The 11974-nt window shown below is 41.8% G+C and overlaps 1 protein-coding gene across 2 annotated transcripts in view; it reads right to left on the bottom strand.

The window, feature by feature from the left end:
* ELF1 (E74 like ETS transcription factor 1) overlaps nt 1-11974 on the bottom strand; it is a 90789-nt gene that overhangs the window by 12109 nt on the left and 66706 nt on the right. For both annotated transcript variants that reach the window (XM_018560486.1, XM_018560487.1), the window contains exons 3-8: nt 5706-5880; nt 3051-3158; nt 2090-2248; nt 1906-1989; nt 1040-1232; nt 88-552 (exon numbers count right to left, since the gene is read on the bottom strand). In XM_018560486.1, coding sequence (XP_018415988.1) covers nt 88-552; nt 1040-1232; nt 1906-1989; nt 2090-2248; nt 3051-3158; nt 5706-5880 — 1184 coding nt within the window. The remainder of the gene's footprint in view (nt 1-87; nt 553-1039; nt 1233-1905; nt 1990-2089; nt 2249-3050; nt 3159-5705; nt 5881-11974) is intronic.

Below are 11974 nucleotides of genomic sequence, written 5' to 3'. Positions count from 1 at the left end.
CACACCCACACTCATATAGACACAAACACGCCCACTTTACTGTGCATCCATAAATACTAGTTGTGTCAGATTCCAAAGAAGACCCACCTGATAGTTTGTGTAGAAGAAAGTGTGTCGTTGTGAATGGTGCAAGTTAGCCCTTGTTCAGGAACTGTTTGTCCAGACATTAAGTGGACAGTCCGAAAAAGCTGGGTTGGATGAGGTGTCTGTGAAGGAGTCACCGTCCTCAACATATCTGATGGGACTAAAGACGCCTGGAGTTGGCTAGGCTCCACTAGATCTTTCACTTTTGAAGACTTTGGTGATTTTAGAACAGTGGTTGAGCTGTTTCTTGGTCCAGTGTTGGAAGCCCCTCTAGATGCTTTTGCATGATTTCGATTTGGAGTAGAAACTGGAGAATGCAAATGCTGGTTTGAGGACAAACTCCCTGAGTATTCCGCAGGGCTTGAATCTTCTTCATCAATATAAATAAGATCCTTTGGCATCTCCTTGAACTGATAGACAAGGCGTTGGCCTTCCACCTTAGCTAGAATACCTCTTTGGTAATAGTACCTAAAGCAAACAAAATAATACATTCAGTTCCTGTTTTGGGTCATCACTATGAATGTAAATACTTTTCAAATGGTTTAACTTGTTAAGCAATCCAAGCATTTGTTTTAGGTTCGGGGGAAAGCAGCCCACTGATCTGTGCAATAAAAAGCCCCTAATTTTTTATCTTTTAAAACTGCAGTAGTGCAATATGATACTAAGAACTTAAGCATGTTATACAAGAAGTGTGGGAGGCATTCCTGCAGCTCTTCAGTTTTGCTTTTTACCTTACAAATATTCAAAATGTGAACTGGACATTCAAAACATTTCAAAAAGGATAAAAAAAAAGGATTGTCCTTTTTTAAGTAGGGTTTCTCCCAGTTCTGGTGCCTTTTTTCCTGAGCCACAGAGTGGTACAACAGATCAAAGTTTTTATTTCTTCAATTATGGCTGAATATTTTGTACTTAAAATATGTAAACCAATAACACATTCTACATATATTATGCTTACCTGAGTGCTCTGCCCATTGTCTCATAGTTCATGTCGGGTTTATTCTTGTGCTTTCCCCAGAGCTTTGAAACAGCCTTGGAATCTACCAGCTTGAAGATACCCTTCTCTCGCTGAGTCCATTTGATGTACTTTGGACATGTAGCCTTATCTTGAAGCAAAGCTAGCAAAAATTCCCAAAGGTATATGGTATTACCTGAAAAACAAAAAAAGTGGGCATGTAGGCAGACGTATATTTCTTTAAGGCCAGGTTCACATTATGGTGATTCGTGATCGCACGGCAATCATGCATGAAACCGCGGATGGCCGCGCAGTCACAGAATCGCCCGCCACCTCCGATTGCGCTGGCCATGCCATTATTTTTGTAATGGCACCCCAGTCATGCCGGGCGGATGGTGCGTTTTCCCACTGCGATTCCGCCCATGCAATCGTACACGATTGCAGTACATGTTCCCTTTTTCTGCAATTGCTGCATGGATGTAACCCCATTGAAATCAATGGGGCCGCACAGCAACCGCTGTGTGCAACTGTACATGATCGTGCGTTTCTGGGACTAGTGTCCTATGTGGTCACCTTGTTAGTGGAGCTCCGAAGCCGTTAGTGACACCAGGGTCTCATAGCTAGAAGTGTGCAGTGCTGCACATTCCTATTTGTAAAGGAGAGCATGCATTAAGGAGGACACATTATAAATGTGTTCCTTTATGCTGCAGAGTAAATTGGATAAACAAACCATAGATGAATCTTATCTTAAAACACATTAGCATCCTTTTTGCAGCTCACCAATAACGGTCCTAAGACACAAACCTGTATTTTTTATGACAAGGTCATTGGAGCAGCTTTTACATATAATTTATTCCTGCTGCCATTACCTTTTCCATCCTTGCTTTTTTTCTTCACAGATATATTTGGGGTAGTTGTAGGTGACTCTGGGCGAGGTGTTCTTGCTTTTCTCGCTAAAGCAAAAAATGAGCAAAACAAAACATTGAGCTAGTTTGTTGAGAAGAATGCTTTCAAGTTTAGGACAATTGATTGGTGCAGTGATTTCTTCCATACCTTTCTTCCTCTTTGGCTGCTCGTCCTGCAGAGACTCTGTTGGATCTTCATACATGCTCTGGTGGATCTCCATCACCTCTGGAATGCCGTCAACAGTGACAGAAACATGTGTAATGGGAGTGATCATCAGTTCATCATCAGATGCACCGAAAATGTTAGCTGAAAGAAAACAAAAAATGTCAGTACAATGCAACATAGTGGAGCGCTGTATTATATCACTGGCAACACATGCCTGATTATCAAAGGAAACCCTAAGAGAAACTGGTGCACTTAACCAGATTAACCAGTTTCCTTATTGAACTGGAAACACTATTTATCATCGCATCTAATTTAGCTTCAGTTTTTACAAATAAATACCAATGTACTAAAATATAGGTCATAATGGCTTATTGATCAAGATGTGTCACTTGAATTATCTTCATCAACTAGTTTAAAGCATATTATGACATTGCCTACGATATGTTACAGGTAGCCATTTTCAGAAATTCCTCTTTCCATAGGAACAGCTAGCGTGACTATATCAGGTTTAGATACCAATATGCATTGCAATCTCTCCCCTGCGTACTATATGTTACAGGTAGCCATTTTCAGAAATTCCTCTTTCCATAGGAACAGCTAGCGTGACTATATCAGGTTTAGATACCAATATGCATTGCAATCTCTCCCCTGCGTACTATATGTTACAGGTAGCCATTTTCAGAGACTCCTCTTTCCATAGGAACAGCTAGCGTGACTATATCAGGTTTCGATACCAATATGCATTGCAATCTCTCCCCTGCTCTTTTCCAGAAACAAAACAGAGGAAAGATTGACGTTATTACTGTGTGCTTGGCCCCTACAATACACCACCTACATCATTATAAAACAGGTAGGGCGGCGCGAAAAAACATTGCACATATCTGCTTATCTGTGATATTTTCAATACATCATGTGAAAGGCTAGTATAGCATCCTTAACTCACCTAATCTTTTCTCATCTAGCAGTGCATCTGGAGAATCCATATTAAGAAGTGCCTCTGCTGCTTCAATTGTTTCCATGGTCTCATCTCCATTCTGACACGATGCTTCAACTAAAAAGTACAGATTGTCATGTCAGCACAGTTTGGCTTATTTATAGAGGAAAATAAGAATGAAGACTTTTAATGGTAAAGTACAACATGATGCAAAATGAAAATGTTTTTCAAGCATTTCACCAGTAGAGGGCAGTAAGTAAATTCAAATCTACTCCAGAAATCAGTTTTCAATAATCTGATTGCATGGACCAAATGGCATTTATCAGAATAAGCCGTTTCTGCTGGCTCCATTTCCATGTGTTGGTGGTTTTCCATTACCTCTGCAATGCCATCTAGAGTGACAGAAATGTGTTATTCTAGTAGTTCTTCAGTAATCTATGGAATTATTCCTGTACAGCTGCATTTTTGTTTCTAGATCTGACCATACACTTGGCTAGCATCTTATCCTGACTACAAAAATGGTTAAAGCAGAACTTCAAATAGCTAAATTACACAGATGAAATACATATAAGGCGGTCCCACCCAGTCCTGAGATTTACACAGCTCTGCCACACAGCACAGCATCTTACAGGCCTTCCCAGTCTGTGACTGGACAGTGGAAGGAAAACCAGCATACTGATGAGCTCATCTTTCTGGCGCTCTTCTCTCTCCTCCTATGAGCATGCTCCTTGTTAGCCATTGAGCACTGCAACACAACTGACTGGCTCCTTGTGGTGCTTCTTCCTTTTGCAGTCTAAACTCTACTGTACAGAGACTGCAAGAGGCTGATGCCAAACTAAATCAGGTATTTATTTGTATTGATATACATGTGTGAGAGAGGGGTGTGCATTTGTTTTACATTTTAAGTGCATTTTACATGTGTTGTGTTTGGATGAAAACTGCACCAAAAGCAGGGTTTTTTTCTGTAGAGGGTTAGTTCACCTTTACTATACAATTTGCCATGCATTCCAGCATCCCCAGAGCATTAAACCGTTTTTTAAAAGAAGCTTCTTTGCAATAGTTTCCCTGTAGGCCATGTGCGGGCTCTCCCAAGCCTGTCAGAAATATATATCCCCATCCCCTAGATGGCAGGGCGCACCAGGCATTGGAAGCGTGCCCTCAGCGCTGCAGAAATGAGCGCTTTGTCACGTTCAAAACCCACACCTGCTCAGTGCACTCTCTCCCTCTGTCAAAAAACACTGAGCTCAGCCGCTGTGCAGTGATTTTTTAAGTTCTGAGGACTCTGGAATGCATGGTAAATTTTATGTTAAAAAGGTGAACTAACCTTTTAATGCACCACACCCAAAATATTCCATGAGACAGTAGTAGTGTGAATGCCGCCTTTGGCTGGGTGCATATTAGCAATTATCCCATTACTACCCTGTGATTAAATGCCAGTGAACACTATACATAGGGAACAAATGTGGTAGCAATTAAATGCTAATGATAGCACAATGCACCAAAATTTGTGCAAGCGGTCGCATGTATAGTAATCGCAGTCAACTTTAAATGTTAGATCTTACTAGCAAAAGTTCCCCGTGTGTGCCCAGCCTTACAGTAACGCCGGCCATACACTGTGCAAAATTCCAGCTGGTTTTTGATGAACTGGCCAAAATTCACATGGTGGGTGCCCCTGTTGGCACCCTTCCAGGTGACATCCCTCGGTCAGAAGATTGAAGGAGCTGGCTGCAAAATCTTCATCTGAATGGTGTTTGCAGATGGAAACAGCGGGGGATTCCACGCTGGTTAACGTTGATGGAGAAATCTGTAGGATGTTTTTCCATTCAGATGGAAGGCTCAACCAAAAAAAAAAAAATAGAACAGTGTGACCAGCTTAAGATTCAGGATCATCCAATGCTGCTACATTGACAGTCTGAAACCTTCCACCCATCTAAATTATTACACCTCTACTTTAAAACCATAATGAGCGAGGTTTGCTGAAAGATAAGCTACTGACATCTTTACATGTTATACACCAACATCAAGATCCAGTGCTGGCAAAATGATAATAAATACACTGATATTACCCTACAGCTTAACTCAACAGTTCAGTATCTGAATACATAAAAATCAGCTTCAGGAGTTGTTTTTTTAGTATTAAAGGGTTCATAATGAACAGATTAGGCCCAATCTAACATCTAAGCAGCCAGTGCATAAAACACCCTCAGGCTTTGCAGAAGAGCATCCAACAAAGTGTTTTCTACACAGCAGTCTGGCCATGACTTGACCACATTCAGCCTGCTGCAACAGCCACCCTCAGCTGCAAGGTGTGGACGGAGCCATTTTGTGGAAAGGCAGAAATGTTTTAGGTAATGGCAGCAGATCCAGTGCAGTAAAAAAACAAACATAAGTGTATGTATAATAAAATAAGTAGGGCAGTATTTCGGTGAATGCATTTTAGAGCACGCTGCCACACCTCGCATAGCTAGGGAGCATTCCATGAAAAGGAGCCTACACGGTTGCCACAGCTGGCTTCTTTTTGAAGAAAGGTCCTTTTTTCAATAGGCAATCGCTGATCAGCATATGCCTATAGGGCGTCAGGATATTTGATGAAGCAGAAACTGCGAGGAGGAGATGACAGCAAAATCGCTCGTCTCACTGAAACGAGAACTAGAAACTACAAACCTGTAAGAGTGAGGTCATCGTCTTCTATAATCTGTTCCTCTGCTACATCCAGGGAGTTTTCATTGATCATGTCATTTGGTTCATCAACGCATGTTAAGCCGGAATAAGTGTGCAGTAAATCTGCATTTGGAATGTGCTCCACAATGACAGCGGGGAAGATGGAAGGGTCATCAAGCTGCAATATGAAGTGATAAGGGTTCATCAGTTCCAAAAACTAAATTTTCAAGAGAAAACAAAAAACATTGTGTAAAAACATTGGTCTGGCAGAAGTGCAGTATATTCTCCAGTTTCACCTGCAATTCAAAATATACATAATAAAAGGCTGATCATTTGTAAATATTAGATATCATCAGGGCCGGCCATTGGGGTGCGGGAGCTGTGCGGCCACACAAGGCGCCATGGAAACGGGCGCCAGGTGGCCGAAACAGCTTGGCCTCAGGGCGGCAGGAAGTAGAGGGGCGGCACAACCTGCAGCTTCTCCTCGGATCCCCGCTTCTTTCCTCCGCCTGCATGGGCAAAGGCAGCAGCGATACAAAGAGAAATGGAGCGCTGAAGCTGGCGGACAGTAAAAACAAAAAACAACACAACCCCCCCAACCACACACACACTATTAGACATGTGCAAAGACTAAACATATGTTTCGGGCGAAATGAACGAAAACTAAAAACATTTCATCCGTTTCGTCAGAAGAAACAAATTTTTATGCCATTTTGGATTTAGAGGCATCGGGCCTCCAAATTTGAAATCGCAAATGTAAATAAAAGCGCCCACCAGCGCGTTCTGCACATGCACGCCGCTATCCTAAAGGCAGGGCGCATGACGTCACATGACACCGCACGTGCCTGGTGTCGGATGACGTCACACACCTGTTGAGCGCCTATACTGGCTCCTATACACAGCTCCATGTGATGTCATGCGCCCCGCCTCCAAGATGGCAGGACGCATGCTCAGAACGCACCGGTGGACATGATGGCTGCGGCACGTTCACAAACGAATTATGTGCCCAAATACGTTTTTGGTATATTCGGGCATATACTAATTTGTTCATTCGGACGAACCAACGGAAATTCGCTGATTTGCAGGTTCGTCCGAATCCGAATGTACACGTCTTTCTATTATACACATGCCACAGTGTGCACCATGTACTTGGTTTTAGTAAACAGTATGCCGTATTTACCATGTAGTCTAGGTTTTGTGTTCTACTTTTCTAGATGCACTTACTTGAAAAAAGGGTTTGAATGACATCCTGACACTATTTTAGTTTGACGTTTATTGTCTACCACTTGTTTGCCTGCTGCTGTTTTATTTAATAAAGAATACTTATATTGTGCTTACAAGTTTATTACTTTTGAATAAAAGTTTATTTTTATCATACTTTTTAATCTGTTTCTTTGGGGCTCAACAAAATGGGAGGCTTTAAATGGTGCGGGTATTGGAGAAATGGGTGTGGCCACTGAGGGGCACTGTAAAGCTTTCGCGCACAGATTGCCTAAGGGCCTGTTTACATGATATCAGGTCCTGATCAGGTGCGGATCTGCAGACGCGGTGCTACTGATGCAGTGCGTTTTTGATGCGTTCCAGTTAAAAAAAAAAAAATTATTTTTTTTGCTTAAGTGGGGCTGTCAGTATGTTAGCTGCAGTGCAGTGCGTTTGACGCGTTTTGCGTTTCCTGACCGTACAAAATGTGACATGCAGTATTTTTCTGTCGTAACCTGAACGGACTGCGCACGTGAGAACTGTAGCCCATAAAACACATAGGGATACATTGGGATGCATTTTAGTGCAGGAGCGTACGGATCAGGTCAGCAGAGAAAATGGATGTCGTGTGAACAGGCCCTTATGGCCAAAGGCCGGCCCTGGATAATATTCATCACCATGGAATTTGAGACCCTACTGCTTGTCCCGTGCCTTCTGCAGCCCATAACTCAGCCAGGTTTGCAGGTTGAGGTCTATCCTTCTACCATTCACTGAGCTAGAAACAAGTACAGTGTGGAGGAATTCTGACTTTCATTTGCATTTTCATTTACTTGGAAAATATGTTGGCCCCATGTGCATATATAATTAGAAACTATAAACATAAACCAGGTTTTTAAAACATTAAAAGACAATTATGCACATCAAGCAGATCTTTTACATGCATGTCTAATAAAACCCTAAAAAGATAACCCATGAACACCTTTAATGTGTTAATGAATTTAGAAGGCATATCCCCGCAGGTAGAGGCCATGTGCACAACACCAGGCTAGAGACACGCATTCAAACAATATTAAAGCCGAGGACACAAAGTTGAAAACAGATGACTGGCTTGGCCAGCACAGTACCAAACTATTCTGTAGAAATTAAAAAGACGTTGACCTCATAATGTGGAGTATGTGGAATGTTAACAAGGGCCAAAGCACAGGGAGCTTCGGAGATCTAAGATTTGTGTTTTGTCAGATCACAAGAAAACAGCAACAGAGTCTATGAAGATAATGCTGTGGTAAATTAGAAGCTGCTCTGTAAGGTCTAATGATCTAAGAAGACACCCTGCTCACATGCAGTCTATGTAAAGTTTCAGCATTCAATAAGTGGCCTGCCATTGCTAACCTCTGGTCCTAATACTCGTTGCCTGGCGTTCTGCTGCTACAATCCTTCACTATTTTATTATTAGCTGACCTGTAATAAACATGCAGATCAGGAGGTCACATAAGGTGGCCCTGAATAATAAAGTTCTTGGCCCCAGACTTCAAGCACAGCCTTGAAGCATGAAGTCACATTGATTTGAGATTCTAGAGCTGGTGTCTCTGGCAAAGGTCACTTGGTCATACCTACCCCAGCAACCTTGGTCTATTGACTGAAGTCTATTGGCCTTCAAAGCTTATATGTACATGAATGTCATACAATCGTTTTTTATGCTTCCAACAAAATGAGTATAAATTCAATACTACCCCGTGTATAACTATACGTGACGATAGGTTCTTTAGACAGGCCTGTGCTGCTCCATCTTTGCATTAAATGCATCCCTCTTTTTATCTGTTTGCACAAAGTCAATAAAGATCTTTTGAACATAAAGTAGATTGGTCATGAGATAAAGACATTGGACGCTATTGTTCATCTTCTAAAAATGCTAGTTGCCTGGCTGTTAAGCTCACCCACCACCTATGATACCTTGAGCCAGAGATAAGACAGATGTCTATATCTGCATACCTGTTCCAGCTCGTCCCTCCCACATGAACTACTTTATAAAGTCAGAAAATACTCTGATCTAGAAGTTCTCTCAGTGAACGACAACAAAAAGATTACTTTAAATAGGAAAGGTAAAGAGAAGTTCAGAAGCAGAACGTTCTGCACCTTATGGAGGGGATCACATTGGTAGATCTGGTTATGAGTATTGAAGCCAGAGGATCACCGTGACAGAGAGGCAACTAGCATGGTCAGCAATGGCAATCTCCATATTTCTCAGCCACTATAGTTCTCCCAGTAAAGCATTCTTTAAATACATCAGAGTATGTGGCAGCCATATTAAAAGCAGATAATTAGTAGTCCAAATAAGTCTCACACTCTGTAGGTTGGATTAATAAACACTTGGTGCACTGCTTATGGCGCAGGACTTTCTGTTCTGCACTGGACAAAAAAAAAGCCAAATTCTTAAAGCCTGATTGAGGTCACAGAAATAGATATGAAGTCAGATACACATTGTGCCATCAACCTCCAATTTCCTGTTATAGCAGTTCTGAAATGTGTGTAAATATGACTGTGCAGTTCAATGGAAACCAAAGTCAGACCCAGAGCTAAAACTATGGGTGGGGCCGCCAATAGAGTAAACATTTTGCTTACAGGCTTAAGTTATGATTCATTTTAGGGTTCCACAGACTAAAACCGAGGATGTGACCATTACATCCACAGTTTAATATATGTATAATACATGCCATAAAAGCTATTGGTGCCAAAAGTATGTGAACCAACATTTCTAGTCCAAAAACTCCCATGCCAAGAACAAAAAACCCTTTAAAATGCAATAAAAGTACTGGCAGCGTTCACTGCATCAAACAGAAAAAAAGATAATATCATACATTTCCTTTAAATCTAGAGCAAGGGTCTCAATGTACCGGCCCACGAACCAGTACCATGTAGCCCGCAGCCGGCTGACAAGTCTTATGTATGATTACATGCAGTTAGAAAACAATAAATCATTCCCCCTGAATGCATGATTGATGCGTCCAGGGAGAGTGATTGATTCCTAACCACTTGTAAATCATATCACATACCATTACATGCGGTGTGCAAGTGTTTACATGCAACTGCTGTCACCTGATCATTAACTTGAATGGGTGACAGCTGCTGCATGCAAACAGCAGATTAGGGATTCCTGCTGTGGAACAATGCATGTTCCTGACGCAGGAATCCGTGCCACCTAAACTTAGAGGTGTGAATCGAATGGAGCCTTATTGTGTGTGTATTAGTGTGTTTATTTCTGGTTGTGGGTGTATTAGTGTGTGTGTGTGTGTGTATTTCTATGTGTGTGTACGTATTTCTGTGTGTGCGCGCATATTTTTCTATGTGCGCGTATTTCTTTGTCTGAATGAATGTGTGAATCTGTTAGTCCTCTATGATTAAAATTAAAACCTGTGGGGAAAAAACAAACACACACATATACATACTGATATGACACACACAGAAACATGAACAAATATACCGACATCACTCACAGAAATCCTGACAAAAACACACACACACACCACAAAAAAATATACTGATATTGCATACAAAGAAACCATTAAGAACACATACACTGAGTGGCCAGATTATTATGACCACCTGACGTTTGTAGGCAAATTAGCTATAGTTTCGCGCTGAAGTTGCTAGAGGGCCAGACCATTATAAATAGGTTAGCAGGTTGTTTACCACGACAGTAGAAGTGATTTTTTTCTGAAGATATGGGTAAACAACGCGATTTAACAGCCTCTGAACATGGGATTATTGTTGGCGCTCGGAGCCATGGAGCGAGTATCAGCAAAACAGCAGAATTCGTTAAATGTTCAAGAGCAGCTGTTGTTAAAGTGTTTAAAGACTGGACTGTCAGCCGAAAATCTGGGTCTGAGCGTGTGAATTGTGGCCGTCAGCGACTAGTCAATGTTAGGGCAGAACGGAGAGTGGCAAGACTGGTACAAGACAACAGAAGGGCAACAGTGCAGTGTCAGATTCCTCGCATCACCTTTCAACATCTCGTGGAGTCACGAGGCGGCCCAACAAAGTCATCTCGTGGAGTCATCTCGTGGCCCAACGAAGTACTGATGGGGTGGTCATAATAATCTGGCCACTCAGTGTATACGGACATTATAAAACACACACAGACATTAACACCGATACCATACATAGATCCATTTCATTTTGAAGTATGACATTTTAAGAAATTTGGCAAGTGGCCCCCATGGGAGAAGAAAATTTGCCCACTGGCCCCCAAGTAAATTGAGTTTGAGACCCCTGATCTAGAATGTAGATGAGATTTAAATCTGCTACATCTGTGCAGACAGTTTCCAGCATGAAGAAATATCTGAGCTGAAGGGGAGAACAGCGTTAGGACAGGCTCCTAATCTGAACAAAATGTTGTCGTCATGTCACCAACCAGTGTGGGTATAGGAAGAGAGGAACGTGCTTGAATCACAAAGGCAAACAAAGCTAAATTTGGTTGCATACAGTTGATCCATTCTTAACTAGGGTTCCATGGAGCCCAAGCTAGGTTGCTAGGGGTTTCTTGAGCAGGGAGTAGTTTCTGCCTCTCAGATAAGTAACACCAACACCAGTGGTCATTTTAGCTGTTGATCACCAATGTAAGGTGCATTCCTCCCATTGAACACCATGCTACTGTATGTGAGCTGTGGACCTAGTCATTCTTGCCAGGGTTCTACAAGATCTGAAAGTTATTTCAAGGGTTTCTCTGTGTTAAAAAAAAAGTTGAGAAAGGCTGCAGTTTATGGTAGTTAGATATTGATGTAGTATATGGTACATGACTGTCTTTATGACACAAATGATTTCGGTGCAACTGTGTGACAATCCCATTCTACAATACAGGAGTTAGGATATCTGTACCAGTATACAAGAGAATAGTAGTGGTGTTACAAGGGATATCTTCTTTTTATTACAATCTCATAAGAATCAGCTAATTTCAGCACCAAAAAGCTTCCACATACTGAAAAACACTTAGCTGAGACAGGCATCCCACAGTAATGCCAAGCATACATCATCTGGGCACTTGAACATAGAGTAAATACAGCAGAGACCACCTCTGG

This window comes from Nanorana parkeri, unplaced genomic scaffold, assembly GCF_000935625.1.
Source record: "Nanorana parkeri isolate BGI_ZX_2015 unplaced genomic scaffold, ASM93562v1 scaffold457, whole genome shotgun sequence".
Taxonomy (NCBI): Eukaryota; Metazoa; Chordata; class Amphibia; order Anura; family Dicroglossidae; genus Nanorana; species Nanorana parkeri.
This window is presented reverse-complemented; position numbering and strand designations above follow the sequence as displayed.